Below are 24768 nucleotides of genomic sequence, written 5' to 3'. Positions count from 1 at the left end.
AAGTTTCCTAAAGTCAGTTTATAGTGTTTTATAGAATTAGTCAGTTCACTTTGACCTGCAGGAGTGTCAGCAGCTTATGTTTTACTTCCTCAGAGGAAAATAATTCCTAATGGGTCAAGATGAGTGGAAAGCATCTCCCAAAATCTGTACTGCAAAAAATGAACTTCGAACTGAATTATCTGTCAAACAGCTAAACATTACTGCTGTCAAAGAATGTCATGATGAGGAGCTAAACAATGAAAAATGCGAACAGAGAAAATCCTTCAGAAAGGAAAAAGAGTGTAAGTATGATAAACAGATTGAGTCAGCTATACTTGCAAACATGCAACACGTTACACAAATGATGCATTTACATTCTGCCTTCATGGAAGTATTTCATGTTTCACTTTTACAATAGCCCTTGTAATCAGGGTCGTCTTAGGTTCTCCCTTTGCAGTAGTTGTCTGAGATCTACTAGCTCCCCATGAAATCCTACAGAGTGGAGGGACGTTTAAGTATGTTGGTCTATTAAATATGATAATATGCCATAAAGTCTTCAGCTAAATGAATTCCTGTTAACAGTGTCTAGTGCCTACAAGGGCAGAGAATATAGTGACTGATCTAAGAACTCTTTGTAAAAGTGATCCGCTGACAAATTTACAAGCCACTATGTCTCAGTTTTTTGTGTGACCTTTCTAGTTACTCTCATGACATACATTTTGGTATGTAGAAGAATAGTAATCCCAGTGAAAATTGGACCAGTTTATGTGTTGTTTTCAGACAATCAGTGTCTTTATTTATACTGCCACTTGGGGGCGCCAAGATAAAGATTTAAAATGGCTTGAAATACGGAAGCTGATTTCTACATATCAACTCTAACTGAACTGAAAATATGACCAAATTATAAAATAAAGTTTAGGAAACTTTCTATTTAACAAATCTAACTTTGTAAGCACGAAGCTCATATTTCAGGAGCCATTATTACAGAATAAAGGTAGGATTTTAGTTAGTATTTAAATCTACAGCAGTCACTCTAACATCTTGAAATTATTCCAGTTTCTTTGGCTTGCGATTTTTCCACGTGAGAACTGCAGTGAAGGCCCCTGTGGAATGGATAAGTATGGTATTAGCTTTGACAAAGAAATGACACAAATCCTCAAACTTCATTTAATTCTATATGTAGATCATTTAGAGGGGTTGTCTGTGGAGCCCATAGTTCAGTGAGAATACTTGAGTGTGTGCTGTGTCTACTCACCTATACAGAGGAGCAGTATTACTGCTGCGATGCCAGGCAGAATGACTGAGTACTCCCGAGGAAGAAAATACTTGTGCAGTACCTGATCACTGTCAACAAAAGGCTGGAAAGGGAAAAAAATAGCACATCATATACTCAAAATAGCCCATCATATACACCCAATGGTGTATATATACACCACTCAGCCAAAACATTAAAACACTAATGTTAACAGTTATAATGTTTTAAAACAAGTGGTTGTTTTACTGTTATGACTGATCAGTATATTTAATGGGAAAAGTTTTCTTAAACATGGGTTTGAAAGACTGAATTCTTGCTAAGCCTATCAGTAATAATATGTTGTGGGATAGCAGAAGCATACAGGCCATTCAAATGCTGCATTCTATAAAATGACAAATCACTGCAGGGGTAAAAATTAGTTCACTTAGGTGATTTTCACAATCAATTTAACTGAACAATGGACCTCTATTCTAAATCTTGTTGTCACCTGTTCATGACAATGTGTGCAGTCATGAAATTAGATCATTAGCATAATTTCTGGCTATTTGTAGCTGCTACGCCAAAATATGACAATTAAAATCATAAAACCTGATGCCAAACCTAAAAGCCATGATGATGATGATATGGTGAAAAATAATATTCATTTTGGAAGTTTGTTTTAGTTTATTTTGGTTGATATTTGGTATCATATTTAAACTGTGTTTGAGAAAATTGTCAAAAGCCCCAAGTTCTCGGAAATCATTTGGATGTGCCACTGCGTACATGCCAGAACAAATCTGTCTGCACAAGTAGATTTTGGATGATGTCCCCATTATGTGCAACAGAACAATGAAGGAATGATGCAAACTTTTAGCAACCGCCTCCTCCTATTGGTTGTTTTATTTTTTCACTGCAGAAAGGTTTTGGAAGACAAAGTTTAAGGTTTCAAACACCTGCATGTGATTTAAGTTCAGTCCAGCAGCACAGTTCTTCAGCTGAAACAAGCCTTTTGCTAAATTGAGGCTCATTCACTGGGATTTTAGGGGACACAGACACAACCTACCAAGATGATGACCCAGACTGAGTAGTATGTAAACAGCAGGAGGCTGAAGGCAACAAGACTCACGCCAACTGCTTGATCCACTCCTGTGGCCTGAAAATAAAGAAACACAAAGTGTGTGCAAAAGGAACTTAGTAGAGTGTGCATTTAGCATGATATGTTTTTTTTTCTATACATGGTTTAAAGGAATATACCAGCAGTATACTGTAGTATTACACTTTCATTAAGTTGGGACACAGTTGGGGGGCGAGAGACAGATACATTAAAAAGTGGTCAAAGCAGCAGAGGACGAGATATCCTGACTTTTAGTATGGGCCAAGCTTCAAAATGCTGGATCCTACATTTCCCATTATGCAGCTATTTGACCTTCCCTCCATGTTAAATGTCCTTATCTTTCAAACTACATACCCCCACTTCATAATGCAAGTTTTCTGTCAAATAATTTAATACTTAAGCCTATTTCAAGATAACCCTTTCTCACACTTTTGGAAGCTCCTCCAGGACCACAAAAGACTGAGTAGTTCTCCTCATGTTTCATAAACTGTTTGCAACTTTAAATGAACAAGGCTTGCTTAAGGATTTCTGTATAAAATTTCATCCTTTTTGTCAAGTAGCACATGATAAGAGTAGCAAAAGGGCTTAAAGACTTTTCTGAGTCATCTGTTTCTGTCTGAAGAATACAAGTGTCTGAGCTGACAGATTGAAATTCTTTAAGGAAACACATCTTCATCCGCTTTCACCATGATGTCCCAAACTGGTGTCAGATGGGGCAAAAAAAGAACAGAAACTATAAGTCAACAGCAAACAAGCCATTTAATGTTGGGGGTAAAGAGTAAACATTGAAAATATGTTGAATTTAAAGAAGGAATCTATAGTCACACTAAATATGGTTTTTATATCTGCACTTTGGTTAAAGGAAAATATATTTAGATGAGTCCTGAAGCCAAATAGCTGGCAACAATGCAAGATATTAACCACTGTATGTATTTATTCTGTAAACTTATTATATGTAAAAAAATAACAAGTGTGTTCCATAACAAGAAAAAAATTTCTCCAAGGGGGAAATTTTATATTTACTGGTAAAACAATCAGTCAGAGAGAAATTAGAAGCTCATTCATGTATGCGTCAGCTGCCGTGCGGTCAAATGAGTGAGACATATGGAGAGGTGTGCCTGCGGAGAGAAAGTCTGACCCCACGCTCGTGGGGCAATACTGGTGGCTCTCTTCTCCGGAGGGTAACTAAGGTTTGTCTAAAAAGTTGCTAGATGGTCACTAGTTGCTTTAGTGAAGAAAAGTCCTCAAAGGGGTGTGAAAATCTAGCAACAAAGGCCCCAAATGGGCAAAACTGCCTGTAAAAACACCCCCTGGTGACGCAACAGACACTGTTTTTGCCTTTTCATCAACCTATGGGGAAACTCCAATACTCAGTCACATGGCATTCAACTGACCAGTGGTGTAACTTTATCACTCAGTCCCTCAGTCACGGACGTTCACGTTTATAGGGCTGGCCCCACTGTTGCGGTTCAGCAAAAAATATAAGAATTGCTCTTGCTGCAGAATCATTTCATCACTTACTTTATGAATGTAGCTGAGGGTCTAATTTTTGGAATAGTCACTTCCTTTTTCACCGAACACTCAAGAAATGCATTAAATTGCAAAGATGTTATTTTATATTTTGAATTGTGTTTTGTTAATGTGTTGACATTAAGAAAGGTCTACGGGGAAAAAAAAAGAACAACTTATACTAAATTAAGTTAAGCCCAATTTAAATAATTGTTTACTATCCTATCAAGTCAAAAAGGACTCTCAGGCTTCGCTCTGTGTTTTGTCCATACAAATACCCAGGTCAGTGCTGTTCACCGTCCACTGAAGAGGAATGGGATTTAACTGAGAAAGATTCTTTCTATCTTCTTATCAGTTATGAATCACTTGTGCAGGAACATTTGTGGGTTAAGCTGTTCTAAAGTACTTACTAGAGTCGTTGGGGGATTTGGTTATTTACGGGTTTTATACATTTGTAAGGCAGTATTAAATTGGCCATAAACTAAAACAGCTAGAGGAGCTGGTTACAATCGACTTTACGCCAAGTATCTAGCTATAAACTAAGATGTTTCTCATAACCCTGAGGATTAGCTACATTAACTATTCGTTAGCCGACATAAGCTTTATAGCCGGGTAAAAGAGTCCAAATACTTCTGGACGCTTTCTAATTTTCTGAGTTAGCTATAGCTTTAAATAGCTGTCTTTACTTCACCTGTTTAAGTTTTATCCGTTTTTCTGTCTTACCATTTCTGACAGGGACGCTGACGTTTCCTGCTTCTTCTGCTTCTTCTGCTTCTGCTTCTTCTTCTTCTTCCTCTTCCTAGTATTAAATAAGTATAATCAGATCCATCAGTGGGTCTCTGCTGCCCCCTACTGGTTGATCCACAAAAACTATTAGCTGTAATAATGTACTGAGGTACTGCAGTTTTATGTATAGATCCTGGTTGAAATAACTGGAACCCGTGAATTTTTAGCACGGAATATAGAATACCTTCAGAAATAAATGCAACTTAACCAATTTTGTATAACCGGAATATTTTAATAAAATGCTCAAGGTTACTGAACATAGGAAAATTAAAAAAACAAAACTTGCATGACAGTGAAATGATACAAACATAAAATGTAACCCCGAACACAATTATTGGCACCCTTCACTAATATTTGGTTGCAGAGCGTTTGGCAACAATTACAGCCTCTAAACATTTCTTGTAGCCATCGAGACGGTTCTTGCACCTGTCAACTGGTAGTTTCTGCCTCTCTTCAATCCGTCCCTCTTTTCATTTTCAACCATTCTTCTGTGCTGCTGGATGTGTGCCTTGGGTTATTGTCCTGCTGAAAGCCCCAAGGCCTTCAAACCTCGTGTTCTGATACTGGGTAACACATTTTGCTCTAAAATGCCTTGGTAATCTTCTGTTTTCATCATTCCTACATTCAATGCCTCCAGTACTAGAGGCTGCAAAGCAGCCCAACAACATGATAGAACCTCCACCATGTTTTACTGTAGGTAGGGTGTTCTTTTCGTTATGGGCCTCATTTCGTTGCCTATAAACAAACAAAGAGCTCTACTTTGGTTTCATCTGTCCACTGAGTGTGGCTTATCTATGAAAGTTTTAACAAACACTAGCCTTTGTTAAAACTGCCTTTTGTGTCTTTTCCAGTAGTGGTGTCCTCCTTGGCCTTAGCCCATGGAGCCTTACTTGGTTTAGTGTGCTGTGTATGGTATGGGCTGAAACCACCACGCCAGATTGCCTCAGGTCAACCTGAAGCTCTTTAGATGTCTTACATGGTTTTTTTCCACAATCCTCATCAACCTTTGCAGTCTTCTCTCACTGAGTTTCTTTTTTAGCACAATGTCCTGGAAGCATCTCAACAGTTTTTTTTACTGCTTAATAACATTACAAACTGCCGAAACAGGGATTTCAAAATCTTTGGCAATTGCCTTGTAGCCTTTGAAATTGTTATGTTTTTTCATGATAGCATTTCTGATGCTATCAGCTATGCTCAGACAGCTCTCTTGTCTTCACCATTGTGAAGAAGAAACTGGAAACAATCCTGCACAAAACCCTTTAGTGCAGTAAAACCATCATGAGCTGGCTCACATCATGTGAACACTATAAATAAGCAGAGGTGAGTTTTATTTTTTATTTTACATAAGGAACTAATTAAAATACATAAAAAGGGTGCCTGTAATTGTATCCGGTATACACTTTGTCTATTTTGTATTTCACTATACTAAAGCATTTTTTGTTGTTGTTCAATAACTTTGGACAATCTCCTAAATATTATGATTATACAAAATTGGTTAATTTACGGTTAATGACATATTTTTGTAAAGCCCCCTTGAATTAGAGCTGAAAGTCTACACCTCAGTCACATCTTGATGGCTTTGTTTCAAATTCCTTCTGGTGGTGTACAGAGGCAAAATTTCAAAAGTTGTGTCACTGTCCAACTACTTATGCACCTAACTGTCTTGTTTAATAATAAGTCTAATAAGTCTTGTTTAATGAATCCACTGTCTTATGTTATCATTGTTAATATTGTTATGTTTAGGCTTAATATTTCAATAGTCACATTAATGTGTGGTGCATCAGCACCAGTCATGTGTATATGACAAATAAATATACCTTATCAAATATAGAATGTTGATGATTCCAGGCTTTAATGTTTTATCATGTTTATGCAAATCATAATTAATTGCTCCTCAACACTGACATTGTTTACAGCAGTTTTACACAAGGAGAGAAATACTTGTGCTTGCAGTTACAATATGTTAAGAAAATAAAAATCTGATTTTCCATTCGTGAGTTAACTTTTGAAGAAAACAAAAATGTACCAAAGATTTAGACAGAACGTGACAACACACAGTGTTTGTTTAACATATTATTGCTGTTTAATATGCACATATTTCTTTATATCCTCTGAAATTGACAAGTTTAGGTCCAACTTCCTTAGTCAAATTTGAATTTAATAAGTTACAAAAGTTAGAATAGTTTTTATATTCCATTTACCATAGCCTCCTTCCTATGCACATTATATCAGTACCACAACTACAAATGCTACGTAATCCCAATGTAATTATGCAACGATTCAGTTTAATTTCAAATAATCAAGAAAGAAAAACCCCATTCACCACATGCATATAAAGTATTTAGTTGTATAATAATGTATTAATGTCACAGGCTACACATGGTCAAGTGCAAAGGAATAAATAAGTATTTCTAGAACAAATCACAGTTGGAGACAATTCACCAACACAACAGTTCCCTTTACTGTATGTATTCTCTAATGACCACACCCTTTACCGTAAATAATAATTGTTTATCCTATCAGTTCCATCACACCATAAGATATTTAAACGTTTAACATTTTAAACATTCAATTCTGTACAAATCTGCCGACCAGCCTGCTGGTCTGAAAATCAAAGGAAAACAGATTGGAGGGTTATATGTGCAACCAAGGTTCTTTGAGTGGAACCCCATATATCCCATATGTCCATGGACTGACCCCATGTACATATACATGAACTACACCGATCAGCCACAACATTAAAACTAGTTACCGGTTTTACTATTTCACGGCTGCAGCAGCACATTTGTACTGTACATACATTCCTAGTTTTTGTGCTTTAGTGTGGGCAGCAATAGAAACTCTACTGTGGCAGGGATCACATGACGCATTAAACAGCAGTTAAAAGTCAGCCACAGTTTCCCGTGTTTACAGATATTTGCCTACAATTAATCTTAGTATAGTTTTAATGCAGTATTTATGCAGAATTTACCCAGAATTCACCAGGTATTAATGGACCAGAGTAAAGATAAAAAGGAAGCTTTCCATGATCTGATATACAACCTTTCAGATCAGTCAAACATGCATGACTGGCATACATATAGAGGCATGCTCACGCCTACAGTACAGAATCGATAAAGACAATAACATACACCTACTGCAGATACACACACACACACATACAAGTCCAACGGGGGTGAGGATCTATTTGCATATTGTCACTACTGGTACAACAGCAGCTTTGTGCTGCTGCAGCTGTGGGACTGACCTCACTACAGCCAACTCCCACCTAACAGCGTCACTGTTAGCTCTATGCATAAAGTGACAGGGACAGATTACATAGATTATACAAGCCATTCATCTGATATGAAAAATAGGAACTTCTTGTTAATCTACTGTGAGTTACAGTCCTACACCATACTGCAGCACCCTCACAAAAGAGAAACTGCCTAAAAGTACAAAGTGCATTGAATTCTGGCTGGTTAGGCTTATTGGTAAATATTGTGCAGTCAGTGTGAAGCAAGAACGTAGGCAGGGCGGCAGCGTATGGGAGGCCAGTATTCTTATAAGTCTATCTCAGTGATAGCTGTGCTTCCAAGGTGAATCAAAAGTAAAATATTCTTTAGCTCATTGTTTTGGTTTTTCTATCCCACACAACCTGCTCTCATCAACCCTTTTTCCAGCAGCAGACAGCTTTTCTCAGCTAAAAAGCTTTGATAAACCCACTATACCTGTGCAGCACCAAGTAGCAGACATAAGTAAGTTAAAGACTAGCTGGTGAACATAATGGAGCATTAAACAGCTAAAAAAACAGATTTTTACCTCAGAGTTGTTGGAGACCAAAACAGAACAAAAAAATTGAGTCTATATTGGACACAATTCCAAATGAATGCAAATGTTGCTCTGTGTCTGCTGGATGTGTAAATACCCAACTGCAACAAGTAAGCAATAACAACCTTATAAAGTGATGTCAGTGCTGTGTTTACAGCTTGCTTGCTTCAAAAATCAATTACTGCAGCTTCAAGGAATTTTTCTCTTTAGCCTCTTGAAATGTAAAAATCTTTTAAACGACTCGCCCATTAATAAATTCCGGAATCCTGGATTAGTTCATATGTGTAATGAATGTGCATATAGAGTTGTGACAAGAATTTGAGATTTGACCAAAGTTTGGAAAACTTCTGGTGAATAGCAGTTAGAGTTCAGCAAGTGAGTACATCACAAAAAACTGTCACATTCTTGATAAGTTGAAAAGAGCATTCAGATTCACAGAGTGAGTAAGTACTTAGTAAGTGCAGGGAATAGACGGTTACATATGGCCAGCCATATGAACGCAGGCATCTCATTAGAGCAGCTTTTGACAGATTCACCAAATAGCATATAGTCCTCTTACAAGACCAGTGAAATGAAATATGGAAAAGAATCAAGAAAAATTTAGAAAAAGAACGTCATATGCTTTTATAGACGACCGCGCCATCTCTATTTCCTTACAGTGGTTTCTAAAAATCCTCCCCAGAGAGTACACATGTGCAAAATAGTATAAATATGTACTGTACACAGTCATCAAATAGCCCTAAAATATAATAAGAGCTTCCTTTCCAGGGCTAATTTTGATTCAGTCTGTCTTTAGGATGTCTGTCCTCAGTAAGAGCCTTTGATGGCTCTTGTGCTATATCTGGTGGGTCCTTTTGCACTAAGCACTGGTCAAATGGTAAATGGACTGCACTTATACAGTGCTTTTCTAGTCTTATTGACTACTCTAAGCGCTTTACACTTCTGCCACATTCATCCATTCACACACACATTCATAAAGCGCTTTTTCTATACAAACAGCGCTCTCTATATAGACACCATTCACACACCATTGAAGTCAATTAGGGGTTCAGGACACTTCGACTCACGACTGGAGGAGCCAGGGATTGAACCACTGACCTTTCGGTTAGTGGATAACCCTCTAACCCACCCTTGAGCCACAGCCACCCTAGTCAAAGTTTCACTGGGAACTGAAATTTATGACACTGAGTCAGTGACCTGTCTCAGTTCTAAAATAATAAACTGTACACCTGTACTTAGAAAAATAATTACTGTACAGTAGATTTTTTTAAAGAAAGGTTTGGTGCAGCATGGGGATGTTTGATTTTAGCATGTTATTTATTTTAGTCAATGGTTTCTTACCAGCACATTTTTTGTCAATCTGACTAATTAGTAACGTTATCAGCTGCATCTGTGTTTAACCGGCTGGAGGGATTTTTTTAAATTTGTGAATTTTGTCATATTTGATGTTCAAGTGGAGAGAGCAATATTGCTTGGCAACTGAAGACAACAAAATACTCACAGCAGACAATTTGACTTGTCTTAGTAAGAAAAGCACACGTGTTACTAATAACATTAAGAATGGCTCTGTTCTATTCAAGCGTCCCAATAGGCCAGGACATTGTGACAGGGAACCAGCATGTACAAGACCAGGACCCTGAAACTGAAGCAGTTACTGTAAATGGAATTCAGATGTGTCTAATGTGAAAAGGACCTATTACCTTTGTGACACTGTTTATGATTGTGCTGGAAGTGGGGTAATGTCACTTCCAGTCAGTAAGGACAGTGAGCAAAGATTCTCACTGCTTTTTACAGATGATTCTGCAAACTTTCCAGGAACCACTGTAGAAAACTACTGACTTGCTCAACGTACTATTCCAGGGACTGGTCTGAGACATACATTACTGGTATCTGTACTGTATAGCTAGTACCTGCATTATTTTTATGTATAACAACTACAGTCCGTCTGATAAAATATATATAGCCAATTTTAATGGCCGATATTGGCCTATCACAGATATATTGGTATCATTGTATATGTTGTCTGATATGCGTCAATATGAAAACTTTGTTTTTTTACAGAACATAATGCATAAAGAAGATGCTTTGGGTAATTTAGAGATCATTACATTGTTTTTTCCAGCAGAGCCCGCTCTGACTCAGTTGTTTACAATAGTCTCAGCACTGTCTGCAGCACATGTAGCAGAGTACGCATCACAGCTGAGCAGACAGTAGAGCAAAGTAAAGCAAAGTCTTCATGGTAGGTTGCTAACTAGTTTGTGAAATACATTGCTGGAAAAACAATGACCCCATCATTTTCCCTTTTCACTATAACTCTAACATACTATACATGTGTATGTGTAAAAAAAGCCACCAAGATGTGATTGAAGTGTAGACTTTAGTTTTAATTCAAAGGGTTTAAAAATAGCTCATTAACCGTTTAGGAATTACAGCAATATTTATACATCGTCCCTCATTTTCAGAGGCTCAAAAGTAAGTGGACAATTGACAATTGATAAGTTTGATGGCCCGTTCCTTCATTATTTCGTGACAAATTTAGCAGATAAAAGGGCTGCAGTTGATTTGCAGTTTTGAATTTGCATTTTTGTAGCTGTTCAACTCTCAATATGTGGTCCAAAGTTGTGTCAATGCAAAGGAAGGAGACCATCATGGGCTGAAAAAACAAAACAAACCTATCAGACAAATGGCAGAAACTTTAGGAGTAGCCAAATCAACAATGTGGTTCATTCTTAAAACAGAAGGAATGTACTGGGGAGCTCAGCAACACCAAAAGGCCTGGAAGACCAAGGAGGACAACTAAAGTGGATGATCACAGAATTCTTTGTTAAATAAAACCCCTTCACAACATCTATCCAGGTCAGAACACTCTCGGTACAAACAACTGGTAAGACTCAAGAACAGAAAGACCAGATTAGACTTTGCCAGAAAACATCTAAAAGAACCTGCCCAGTTCTGGGACAAGACTCTTTGGACAGATGAAACCAAGATAAACTTGTACCAGAATTATGGGAAGAGAAGAGTATGGAGAAGGAAAGGAACGGCTCATGATCCAAAGCCACCACATCACCTGTCCAACATGGTGGAGGCAGTGTTATGGCATTGGCATGTATGGCTGCCAGAGGAACTGGGTCACTGGTGTTTATTGATGATGTGACTGCTGATAGAAGTAGCGGGATGAATTCTGAAATGTATAGTTCTATACTATCTGCTCAGATTCAGCCAAATGATGCAAAACTGATAGGACAGAGCTTCACAGTACAGATGGATAATGACCCAAAACACACTACAATAGAAACCCGAGAGCTTTTCAAGGCAAAGAAATGGAATATTCTTTAATGGCCAAGTCAGTCACCAGACCTCAACCCAACTGAGCCTGCTGTTCACTCACTGAAAGCAAAACAGAGGGTGGAAAGACCCACAACCAAGCAGCAACTGAAGGTGGCTGCGGTAAAGGCCTGGCAAAGCCTCTCAAGGGAGGAAACTCAGCATTTGGTGATGCCCATGGCTTCCAGACTTCAGGCAGTCATTGACTGCAAAGGATTTTCATCCAAGTATTAAAAATAATTCTTATATTTATAATTATGTTGAATTATGCTTTGTCCAATTCCTTTTGAGCCCCTGAAAAATGAAGAACTATGTATAAAAAAGGCTGTAATTCCTAAACGGTTAATGGAATATTTTCGTTAAACCCCTTGAATTAAAGCTGAAGGTCTACACTTTAATCACATCTTGATGGCTTCGCTTCAAATCCATTGTTGTGGTGTACAGAAGCAAAAATATATGCACACACACACACACATATATATATATACATTAACACACATATACATACAATCACACACACACACACACACACACACACACACACACACACACACACACACACACACACACACACACACACACACACACACACACACACTGTATATATAAAGAATATCGGTCAATATATCGATATTGGAATTTTTACCCCCTAAAATTGTCATCAGCCCAAAAAATCCAGTATCAATCAGGCTCTAATAACAACTTCCTCATGTCTATTGCTCTGAGTTTCTCCTTTTAACAGAAATACTCATTTCTAAGTCTAAGTCTCAGGTAGGAAAAATTAACTTGTGAACAAAGTCAGCAATTAACGCTGTCAAACAAAAAATGTATGCACACGAATTGACAGAAAATAAATTAAACAATATTGTTCAACAAAGGTTTTATGGATGTCAAAGATGGTTTAACAAGAAAAAATTAAATTCTACCCAACTTATTAGTGTAGAGTTTGCACTGCATTAGGCACCTAAATTACAGTTGCCAAAAGTGGTCAGTATTGTTGAAATATAGCATCACAACTGTATAAAACATCGTAAATGGACTGCACTTATACAGCGTGATCGAAAACTTACAGCACTTTACACTACATGCCACATTCTCCCATTCACACACACACTCACACACACTGATGGCACAGTTTTCAGGAGCAATTTGGGGTTCAGTATCTTGCCCAAGGACACTTCAACATATGGACTGGAGGAGCAAGGAATCGAAACACGACCTTCCGGTTAGTGGACAACCCACTCTACCTACTGACCCACAGCTGCCCTAGAGAGAGTGGTGAGGGGATAAGGATCAATGAAATGAATGCACTGTCTACACAACATTAAACTAAAAGAATGAATTCAGTATTTGTGGGCACCCCAGTACCAAAACACAGCAGCTAGCCTGATGTTAACACTCTGGGTGCTCCTGAGTAACAACAAAATATAATTTCAAATTAATTGTGAAGTAAGTCACTTGACATTAATTCAAGATCATGAATTTCTATTTGTGCGCATAAATTAGCTACTTTTAGAACATGAATTACTAACTCCTGTCCTGAGTATAAAAAAGTTTAATCCCAATACTTGCCAGGTTCTGTAGTCCTCACTAATTGGTGAACTAATTCACATTGATTCTACCTTGCTGCAATTAGCCATTATGAGCTGCTGTGATAAAATTCAACAACTCCTGCAGATGTTCCACAATAAAAGCTTCCTTGGAAAGAAGATGAACTATTCCCCCTGGAATGCTGGAAGTGTTTAACAGATAAAGGACATGTTGAATCTGCATTAACAGCAAGTAACAGGGGCTGCAACTATTTAAGATTAGAAATAAAGGCCCTGTTCTTTCTTCATATAACGTAAAACAAGGCCCTGTCTACTATTTGAGAAAATACGGTACTTGTGTTATACACACCTTCAACCACCTGATTAAATATACTATAAAGGCTCAATATCTATATGATAGTAGTCTCATATCAAGCTGTTTGCACTAAAGATAAGTATGTATATACACATTCACAGACAATCAGATGTCACAGAATTATTAACAAGTTGATGGGGCTGGAGATGTGTTGATGTATCTCTCAGTGTGTCTCGATGACCACCGGCTCAAAAATACCAGGTGTTCCTCTGGGGAAAAACACAGAAACACACCATCAATTAGATGAAGGAAACTATCTTGGTAAAATTATACAATAAATTAGGTATGTACAATGTACCTGTTGGCAAGTGTCCCACTGAGGGCAGTGGTCCCATCTTTGCTAACAAACAGTCTCAAGTTGCTGTCTGAAGGAAAACAAGGAATCCAGAAGAGAAGTTAAGGTTGTGATACACACACAAAACTAAATCCCAAAAATTGAAACTCTGTCCAACCTTCATTGTTGCTGCTGTCAGAAAAGTTCTGGCTCTGGACAATCTTCTCCACAATGTCATCTGCATCGATGCGCGTGTCGTCCACACAGCTAGGTTGCCTCTCCACAGTGTCCTTTTTCCTCCTGTAATTGGACAAACATCAACTGAGAGAAGATTCCTATCTGAAACACAGCAACACTCTGCGAGAGCTAATTGCACATAAAGGCTCTTTATACAGCCAATCATCGTATTAAAGACTGGTGAAATTCTGTAGTTTTCTTAATGACAACAAATCCCATGAAAAGACCAAATTAGGTGCTTATTGGTGAAACCTATAACTTAATTAACAGGTCATTCACATCCCACATTTGACATGTAAAAGCTGACAAACTGTTGATGCCATATTATTACACATTAGTTCTTTTTTCTTGTAGATGACTTTTATTTTCAAAACATTATAACTTATTTTTCATTTTATTTCAAATATATCCTTTCTTGTTAGATTTGTTTCCCCCTAACCGAGGACTTGATACTCTGCCCTAGTAAGAAGGTTTTGGTCGCATCACTGCATAGTTCTGCCCAACTTCAAACTGAGTGGAGCGCCCTTGGTGGGCCTTTTTCACAGCAGACATTTTGACTGGTCATAGCAGGAAATGCATGGGTGTTACCAAATGCATTAACGATGGCTGAGTTCCACTAAGTGTCCCAGTAAGTATCACACATCAACTCCCTGTACGAAAACAAAACCTCATCATTTAATAGTTCACATGTATGTGAATCATGCATTCAGTCTTTCTTTTTGTTAATGAGGTTGATGAGGCACTGCATGGAGGCAACAAGAGAGGTGTATGCTGGAGTGTATCCACTTAGGTTCACTCTTATGGAGTCATTTAAATGTTTATCTGTCAATCTTGTTCTGAATTTAGTTTTAATAACATTCATGTCAGAAAAAGCTGCTTCACGAAGGTATGTTGACCAACTTTCACGACTGCTTAGTGAAGGTTCTTATATTTTCTGTGTCTACCAGGTTCCAGAAATGTGAATTTTGTTGAGATTTTAGGTGGAAATTGTTTTGGAGGGTTATGACCTCCATCTCCAACCCCACAGGATTGACGCTGAACAGTCCAGTCACGTGTCCTGAAATATTACTTACTTGTATACCTACCTCCATGATGGGGTTGGCACTGAATGTCACACAGGCCCCATGTTTCTCAATGTCCCTGAATATGTCCGCAAACATCTGCCAAAGCTTGGACAGGAGCTCACAATGCTACTTATGTATATTCAAACCATCAGCTGCCCCTAGATGGCTTTCCTATATCTTTACAACTGAGGGGAAGTGCTGAAATCTTTAGTTTTTCACCTGCTGAATGTAAAATGACAATTTTTGCTTTCATCGCTTTCACAGCACTGATCATATTACATGTTTTTATCTTTACCCTGAGGCTGTAGGTTCAAGTGATTCAGCTTCTCAGTTACATCTGTCAGGATGATCAAGCAGCCATCTAGGATCAGACAACAAGGTTGTGTTCTCCTCCCTCAATTCCACGAAAGCCTTTATTCCATTCAGCACGGAAAGAAATGCCGTAGTATCCTACCCCTGCTAAGCTACCTGAATTTTATGTGGAGGAGATCACCATACTCAGCAGAATATTCGTCGAGGAGCAGTCTGAAGCTCCTGTGTTTTTTGGCCTCTGCTAAGGTAGAGATGATAACCTTAACAACAGGTGCCATGACATGATCAAATCCCATAACCTTCACACATATAGCATAGCCCGCAAATGAATGATGCAGTGATTCTTCAAACAGGTGCCCTGTCCTACCCGGGGCTCCGTCTGTTCTTAAAGACACAAGAATTTCAATAGGCACCTCTATTTCCACAAAGTAGTTCTTCAAAGCATTGTGGATATTAACTCCTCTGGTTATTGTTTTCAAAGGAAGCAAAGTCAAAAACTCCTCTTTGGTTGAAAAGTCCTCGAACATGAAGCGACCAAAAACTGCCAGCTGGGCAGTATCACTCCAGTCCACTGTCTCATTACACTGGATTGAAAACCATTTGCACTTGGCCCGGTCCCGTTCTAATTGAACACCATCCTATTCTGCAGGCTGCAACCAGGCAGTCCTTCTCCACGTTGTATCTTTTACCCACTGAAACTCGCATCACAGATGAGGCACACACACTTGTCATTTACATTCATGAAAAAAAACTCTGCTTTGTCATTCAAACAGTGTTTTCTGCCTTTTCTTGGCCTGGCTGTTTTCTGTGGCCAGTGCGAGTCTAGCTCTGTTATTAGCAGGCTGGATTAGCTTGCTAACATCACTGCATGTCGTCTAAGTGACGTAAACAAACTTGACAGCAGTGTCCCTTAATTGACTGACAGCTGATTCGGAAATCGTAACTTGGTGTCGGAGGGGGGTGGGGCATCTCTGTATTTGATTGGATTGCAGTTGGCGTATTTTTACAAAGTGAAGTTGTGTCGTCTAATGTTTGTATTCTCTTAGGCGAACTAATCAAACATGGCTGGCACTCTACTGGTAGACCCTCTGACATACTGACACAGACACACTTTTGTTTCTGTAGTAAGTCCGTGACAATAGCTGATGAACTGGTGGGGGTATAAAACTGTTTCATTCCTGTTTTGTAAAGGTTCACATTCAGACCACCAGAACACAACACCAACGCTCTCTCCCTGCTTATAGAGTGGGAGGAATTCCTGGAGTTGATGAATTCCGAGCATGTAAGTTTGCACGTGCCTGAGATTCAACCCTAGACTTCAATCAGTTTCATGTCCAGAGTCCAGACATGCCTCACAGTGAAATCAACTCATGACAGTCCTTGACTCTCACACCTGTAAGACACAGTGGAAAACGTGCGGAACAGATGTGTGTTGTCAAAATTGCAGATGTGTCTGTATCTACCTGGAGGATCTGTTGGACAAAAGGGCTGCTGCAGAGGGTGGAGGGGGCCTCTCTGGTTTGGTAGCAGTTGTTTGTCTGTGAGGCTCAGGGGGGGTGGAGGGCAGTGGCTGGGCAGGGTGGGCAAACCCGCAGGAGGTGCTGCTGCTGGAGGAGGTGTTCCTATGGTGACAGAGGTCAGTCAGGCTGGAGCAGCGAGAGTGACCTGTGCTGTAGCCTAGAGGAGAGGAGAGGAGAGGAGAGCATGAGAGAGGAGAGGAGAGGAGAGGAGAGGAAAAGAGGAAGAAACGAAAAAGCAAATTAGCGTATTTCAATATGCAGCATTAGTAACTGTGTAGTTTTGCCCCAATTTTTAAACCAAAAAAGAGAATTCAGTATGTGATATACAGGCATGGTTAACGTGATTTACTTGGTATGAGGCCAGTTTTCTATAACAAAATATTACCTATCACAGCTTGCAAACACCTTTTGTAGCAGAGTTTTTCTGTTTTTGATTTATACATTTTTATCCACTCTTCCTGCCAGGTTCCACCTCAGGTTCGGAGATGCTTTTAGGCTGTCTTGCATAAACAGCATGTTTAAGATCTACCCACAGATTTTCAGTGATGTTCAGGTCAGGGGACTGTGAGGGCTGCTCCAAAAACTTCAGCTTGTGTTTCTTGTAGCAGTTAATGGGGGATTTTGACATCTGTTTTGAATCACTGTCCTGTTGTAGAAACCAGCATCTTTTCACTTTCACTTTCATTCACCACATGATTATATTCACCCCTTCTTAGTCCACCCATATTCAATTTTTAGGGCCCAGGTCAAATATTTTCATAAACTGTACTGGTCACAGCACTCTCATCCGAGCATCTCACTGGTCTTAGCAGGAGGAAGTAAACATGTCTGAGCCTGATGGTAGCATGAGGAAGGAAAGCTCTCTGACCTGATATCTTGCTGTGCTGGCTGGCATAGCTGGAGCTGCGGAAATGACCAGTGTGAAAGACTTCGTCTGGGCTGGACACACTCTCTCCCTCCTCAGGCAGCCCTGTAGTAAGAACACACACAGCAAACACGCACTGACACGTGACTGCAGGACATGAATCAGAAAGTCAGAAAGTCAGTCACTGTGCTGTTTGCACTATAATTTCACCATTTTCAACTATGTTCCCTTGGACACATTAGATAAATAAATTACATCCAATAAATAATTTTCCTGTTTCCTGATCAGTAATTATTAACTTTGGGTACCAACTGGTGACTTTGATGCTCTATCAGTTGGAAAACACGTATTAAATACTTTTTGTAGCCACTGTATATGGCTAGATGCTATGAAATGTATGTGAGGACATATGTTTTGAACATATGTCTGGAGATGTATCCTGCTAACAAGTATTGTGTGTATCAAAGCCTGGTATACTGTATCTTATTCCTCTGTGCCATAGAGCTCCATTGTTGTTCAAAAACTAATAAAAACACATCAGTGAGATACATTGTTGCACTGAGTGATATGTTCTTTCATTACACACACACACTGAACACACACACTGAAATTCATTTTGACTCAGTCCCATATACACCTGCTTCCCCAAATACTAATTAGAGCACCTACTGTGCTAGTACATCTGCCACTAAAAATAGTCCCAAAAAAACTCACTATTTTTAAATCGCTAAAAAGGAAAGTACTGAGAGACAGACTAACAGATTGTTGTTTTTGGTCCTTTCACAGGATTAGTTGACGATCAAAATATAGAACAATGATAGTAAAATACTGGAATTACCATTCAATTCCAGAAAAGACAGGGTACAAAAATGCTGAGCAGTTACCTGAGCTACGTACTGATAACTGTCGGGGTTTGAAGGCGCGAGGTCCCTCCACGATGCCCCCAAGTGGCTGCACTGCCGCATCAGTGCTCTCTCCCTTACAGTCCAGCTGCAGGGTGGGGTCCTCGTCCCCAGTGGAGACAGATTTCGCCGTGCTGGGAGGCCTGTTTGTGAAAACAGAAGCAACAAAACATAAAGAGTATTTCAAGTTACATTCGCAGTGAGTCACATTTGCTTTCTTGAGGCAAAAATACTGGGTGAAGTTAAATTCACAGGTGCATGCTGGTGTGCTGGAAAGTTACAAATATAAAACAAATATAAAAATGGGGCCCAAGTTGTAGCCCTAAGCTAACTCTATGGCAACATTATACTTCCTGTTTATATCCCTCTAAGCTCTGAAATTATGGGAACTGCTGTTCCAAAACTTAGAGCATGATTATCCCCCAAATCGAAGTAAGACATAGAATAACAAAAGGAGTGACAAAATCCATTAATATGGACTCGTTTTATGTTGCACTGTCAATACGGGGTTGAAAGCCTGTGGACACATACAATGCCAGGGTGGTGATGGGGGTAGACGGGGGGTATTGGTGGGGTGTAGTTGTCTCAATTTTGTTTGAGTGTCAGACTTAACCCTTAAAACTCACGTTTTAAAACAGGGATCCCCAGACAGAAGAGCCATCCCAATTGTTACCTATAAAAAAAAAAAAAGATGTGTTACTAAACCTCAGTGCTGATCAGTACAGTGTGTGTGTGTGTGTGTGTGTTTGTGTTTGTGTTTGTGTTTGTGTGTGTGTGTGTGTGTGTGTGTGTGTGTGTGTGTGTGTGTGTGTGTGTGTGTGTGTGTGTGTGTGTTTGTCCTGCCTTGAGGATAGAGTTGTCCTGTCGAGTGTTTTTGGTGTCATAGCCCTCCAGAATGCAGCAGTGAACTGTGGAGCCTGATCCAGCAAACTCTGCAATATTGAGATCAGCAAAACCTAGCTGGAGACAGACAAACAGACTGGCATGAGAAAACCATATTAAGTGAAACCATTTACAGTGGAAAGACAGTTAGATACAGATTTTTTTTTTTTAAATCTAGGTCAAGGCTGGTCCACAAGAAAAGGTTCTTGTACCTATGAGATTTTTTGAAAATCCTTTTGGTTAACATCTTATTTTTTCAGCTCACATACAGTATATCATGTCTGTAATTAACGCTCAACCAGTCCCATCGTGCGAGGAAGTGATTGAAGGGAGACAGAAGAGAGTGACTTTATGTAGAAGTCAATAACTTTAACCTCCTCATTCATGATTTTCTGTCCGGTCAGTTTCTGTTGGTGCTGGTGTGTACTTCATTGTCATTACTGTTATGGTCCTAGTAACATATTCTATGCAAATGTCCCCATTCTGTGCATCCAGTGAATCTGAACATTTCATTAAACTCATAAAAATGGCCGACTGAGGTTCCCCATTGGCCGTTTGGCTTTCAAAATGAATTTTTTCTATTGCGTCACCAAGGGGGCATTTACGGGCAGTTTTGCCAATTTTTGGACAAAACTTAGCTACTCTCTGTAGGAGACAGTTGCCAGTATTGCCCCACAAAGGCAAGGTCAGACTTACCCTTCACAGGTACACCTCTCTATGCATCTCATCCAAACTGCAGCTGACACAGATGTGAATGATCTTCTAACTTTCTCTCTGACTGATCATTTTACAAGTAAATATAATTGAAATCACAGCAAAGCCATTGTCTTTAACTAGTGTGTGGGGTGATTTTGTCAGACGACGTCACGGTTATAAAATCAGGATTTTAGCAGTTCAGAGCACTAGCTTGGAAATGGCTTGGAAGTGACTGCTGGTTAACATGTGGTCTTAAAGGTTCACATTTCAGCCACTATTTCATACTTGTTCTGTTGTCTGACAACAGAAACAGAAAAAAATGTAAATGGCAACAGCTTTATTGGGAATTTGGCTGTATTTATTTACTGTATATGTAAGAGAGCAGCAGAGAAGCAAACAGATAAAGGGCAGTCCAGCCATATACTAGGTTTTGACCTAGTCTTGTTTGTCAACAAAGAAGCAAGTAGTAAACAGTTACTCAAAGCAGTTAACATTTGAAAATTGAAGAAATATGTCTATTTGTTAGAGTTATTTATTTAGGGCACACAGGTACAGCATGTATGGCTGTGTTAAACTAAACCACCCTTGTCAGCATTTTTGTTATAATTTTTTTGTCGTTAGTTTTCATGAACAGGGTTGATGACAATCGTTTGGTAACATCAAGAGAAAATAAACAGAAAAACTTTAATACCTTTGAAGCCTACAGTAGCAAATATGGAATGGTGAGAGCAATGATGAGAGCAAAACAAGGTTCATGGTAAAGAGGATTACAAGGGGATCAGCAGTAAATTGACCTGGGTTCTTTCAGAGTTAGGCACAATGAGATGAAGCATCAGCTTTTAAGATGGCATGTAAGATGAGGCATTGAGTTGATATGCACAAGGATCTGTTGGGTTACAAGGTTATCAGGTTATTTTATATGTTTGTATTGTTGTAGTTAATCTAAGTAACTAACTGCATTTTTCTGCCTCTGGCACAGGGTGATTACAGCCCCATTCTTAATCCCACGCTCTGATTGGCTGGAAACAACCATCACGGAGCACAACACCATATCTATTTGAGTCACTGAATAAAAGAGGTGGGCTCTGAGAAAAGTAAAATCAGCATGGTTCTCCTTCTGTCCACTTTTCATGTTGTTGACTGTAATTAATGTTGCAGCCTGTAGGGGTCCCTAGCAAGGCTTTAGACTATCACTTTGATTAACCATATACTCTTAACTTCCCTGGCCATAAAGCACATTGAATTAATATATTACAAAGTCGCAGATTTAACTCTTAATCATGGCTTTGACTGATTGTTCTTTTCTGGATGTTTTAGTCATAGAAGACAGTACAAACAGGTATGAGCCAACATACTGTACACACATTAGTCAGCATGGAGGATAATAATCAAGGTGTGACTTGACAATATTCCAACAATTTGTCATAGATGCAAGCCTTATGTAACTCAACAGCTGATACTTAAAACTACAAGACAGGTGCTCGAAGTTCAGCTGTACACTACACTACACACACACACACACCACACAAACACTGTAGTAAACACAGTATGATCTGCCCACTTCACACAGTTATTACCCTCTGACTGTGCATTTTTCATGCCTCCATAACAAATCCCCGTGATGTTGACAGGGTAGGTATTTAACACTGCTTTTACCATCGCTGACACTGTAAAAGTCAGTTGTATAAAGGAAGCAGGGCACTCTTAACTTTATGAGCTCAAACTTAGCTTAGCAGTGCTGAGCTGGCTGAAAGATTAGTTTTGAGATATTATGTATCAAAGAAGCTGCTAATCACATGATCAGCAATAAACTTACCTTTGAGAAGGCCTTTCCTCCTTTGAGCTCCTGGAAAAAGAGAGGGCAAAACAGTAAAGGGCTAAGATCGGTAGACTGTAATAAACTAGAATAAACATACATCACATCATACGGTAAATACTGTATATAGTCTGTTGTCCAACCCTGGTACAGGTGTTGTGGGACAAACTGTACAGTATACTGTACATTACTCTAATCATGCAGTGTGTATTACATTTACATTCAGAGCCCAGGGAAGCAAGGAGAGATGGCTGCTGGGATTTGTAGTTTACCTTGCGTACAGAGACCCTGCAGATACAGGGGTCCAACACTCCACTGATTGGATTAGCGCTCATTTTACACACAAAAGAGAACTTCTTTCTCCATCGAACGCAGTTCTGCTGCACCTCCTCCCTGTACACACACACACACACACACACACACACACACACACACACACACACACACACACACACACACACACACACACACACACACACACAGATCAGGTTAGACTATCTGGAGGACAAATGTTTACAGAATACAGTTTAGTGTAATGTATATAGGTATAAATAGAAAGTTCAACAACTCCTCTGACACAATAAATAACTATAATTCTTGGCGTGTTCCAGGGGGACTGTCTAGCTCAGGTCCCCCTGCACCCGGAGGCCCCTCATCCATTTATGGTGACTCTGGTTGCTTTTGCAGGAGGATGAACCAGGTTTACAGACTGTGTCAACTTTTTTTTTTATACAGTATAACAAGACATGAATATGAAGTATAATGTAATCTCCTGCACCATGCAGGAGAACACAAACAAAGCTACAGTGGACTTTATTTATGGTTTCACTTATAGAAAAAGTGAATCATGGTTATTCTGGTGAGAACCTGTTGCCCAAGAGACAGTTGGAAAAAATCTGCCCAGATAGCAGGACACAACCTCACTCCAAATGGGATGGGGGTGTGAAAGTTCAAATGTATTTGAATATGTTATTAAACAAGGGAAATTGTATGAGAAGTATTATTTTGCACAGGCTGAATAAATAGAAAAGTATCAACTGTCTGTCCTGCATTTCTTAGAAAAAATAGTCTACAAGGCCATACAATTGAGGATCCAGATGATCTCATCCCGGGATGTGACACATTAGACTGGGCAGTCTGCTGAGGGGTTTTCCACTTACTGTATGCAGAATGAAAACAGATTTGGTGTTAATCTGCATGTACTTTGGTGTAGGACATTTCTCCCTATCTCCGGCTCTAACACTCAACACTCGAATTATTTTCGGGTAGCACTGACAACATTTTTTAAAATATTGTACATATAGCTTCCATGTAGGAAATTTTTTATTAAAAGCCAGACAATTTGTATTAAGATTCTATATTTTGCATCAAAGATCAACATTGCAAGCATGACGAGGCTATATTGGAATTCATCACTTGATGAACTCTTTGGCTCTGATGTTACAAAGTGAAATCCCCCTAAAGGAGAAGCTCCTTAAGATCTATGCTGCAGGGGATTTACTACTACCTGTGAATGAGATTGTGTTAAGCATTGGTGGAAGAGGTATTCAGATCCTTTTCTTAAATAAAAGTACCAATACAGCAATGTAACTAGAATTACCGCCTCGCGGTTGTATGCCTTCGCCAATCAGCCAAGTTGCAGTTTACATCCATGTCTGTCTGTCTCATGTTAAGATGCTTCCAGGACGTGGCATTAAGAAGAAACTCAACTAGAGAAGTCTCCGAAGGTTGGTGCAGATCGTGGAAAAAACACCATGCAATACATCTAAAGAGCTTCAGGCTGACCTGCAGCAATCTGGAGTGGTGGTTTCAGCCCGTACCATATGCAGCACACTAAACAAAGTAGGGCTCCATGGGCAAAGGCCAAGGAGGACACCACTACTGAAAAAGACACAAAAAGGCAAGACTAATGTTTGCAGAAACTTTCATAGATGAGCCACAGTCTTTATGGGATAATGTTCTATGGAAAGATGAAACCAAAGTACAGCTCTTTGGGAATGCAGTCAGTTTGTGTATAGGCAGCGAAATGAAGCCCATAAGGAAAAGAGCACCCTACCTACAGTAAAACATGGTGGAGGTTCTATCATGTTGTGGGGCTGCTTTGCTGCCTCTGGTACTGGAGGCATTGAATGTATCAAAGGACTGATGAAATCAGAAGATTACCAAGGCATTTTAGATCTAAATGTGTTACCCAGTATCAGAAAACTAGGTTTGAGGTGAAGGTCTTGGGTCTTTCAGCAGGAAAACGGCCCAAAGCACACATCCAGCAGAACAAAAGAATGGTTGCAAATGAAAAGATGGACTGTTTCAAACTGGCTGAAGAGCTGAAATCTGCCATTGCAACAAGGACTCCTGCAAAATTAAAAGAGCTTGAACGCATAGCAATGGAAGAGTGGCAGAAACTACCAGCAGACAGGTGCAAGAAGCGTCTAGATGGCTACAAGAAATGTTTAGAGACTGTCATTGTTGCCAAAGGTTCTGCAACCAAATATTAGTGAAGGGTGCAAATAAATGTATTCGGTGTACATTTTGTGTACAT

The 24768-nt window shown here is 39.3% G+C and overlaps 2 protein-coding genes across 4 annotated transcripts in view; both read right to left on the bottom strand.

Moving 5' to 3' along the window:
• The window catches only part of dpm2 (dolichyl-phosphate mannosyltransferase subunit 2, regulatory), a 5095-nt gene extending 469 nt beyond the window's left edge, over positions 1 to 4626 (bottom strand). The window contains exons 1-4 of the mRNA XM_040156505.1: positions 4560 to 4626; positions 2277 to 2366; positions 1235 to 1337; positions 1 to 1082 (exon numbers count right to left, since the gene is read on the bottom strand). The exon at positions 1 to 1082 is cut by the window's left edge and continues 469 nt beyond it. Of these exons, the coding sequence (XP_040012439.1) occupies positions 1027 to 1082; positions 1235 to 1337; positions 2277 to 2366; positions 4560 to 4562 (252 nt within the window). The 5' untranslated portion in view covers positions 4563 to 4626 and the 3' untranslated portion in view covers positions 1 to 1026. The remainder of the gene's footprint in view (positions 1083 to 1234; positions 1338 to 2276; positions 2367 to 4559) is intronic.
• A 7711-nt stretch (positions 4627 to 12337) lies between these two features.
• LOC120806429 (protein FAM102A-like) overlaps positions 12338 to 24768 on the bottom strand; it is a 39061-nt gene continuing 26630 nt past the window's right edge. For all 3 annotated transcript variants that reach the window (XM_040157622.1, XM_040157621.1, XM_040157623.1), the window contains exons 2-11: positions 22502 to 22622; positions 22230 to 22259; positions 19679 to 19795; positions 19462 to 19508; positions 18818 to 18978; positions 17937 to 18038; positions 17012 to 17225; positions 14114 to 14235; positions 13960 to 14026; positions 12338 to 13870 (exon numbers count right to left, since the gene is read on the bottom strand). In XM_040157622.1, coding sequence (XP_040013556.1) covers positions 13825 to 13870; positions 13960 to 14026; positions 14114 to 14235; positions 17012 to 17225; positions 17937 to 18038; positions 18818 to 18978; positions 19462 to 19508; positions 19679 to 19795; positions 22230 to 22259; positions 22502 to 22622 — 1027 coding nt within the window. In that variant the 3' untranslated portion in view covers positions 12338 to 13824. The remainder of the gene's footprint in view (positions 13871 to 13959; positions 14027 to 14113; positions 14236 to 17011; positions 17226 to 17936; positions 18039 to 18817; positions 18979 to 19461; positions 19509 to 19678; positions 19796 to 22229; positions 22260 to 22501; positions 22623 to 24768) is intronic.

The sequence above is a fragment of the Xiphias gladius genome, chromosome 20, assembly GCF_016859285.1.
Source record: "Xiphias gladius isolate SHS-SW01 ecotype Sanya breed wild chromosome 20, ASM1685928v1, whole genome shotgun sequence".
NCBI classification, from domain to species: domain Eukaryota; kingdom Metazoa; phylum Chordata; class Actinopteri; order Istiophoriformes; family Xiphiidae; genus Xiphias; species Xiphias gladius.
The sequence above is the reverse complement of the archived record's forward strand: the minus strand, read 5'-3'. Positions and strand labels throughout refer to the sequence as shown.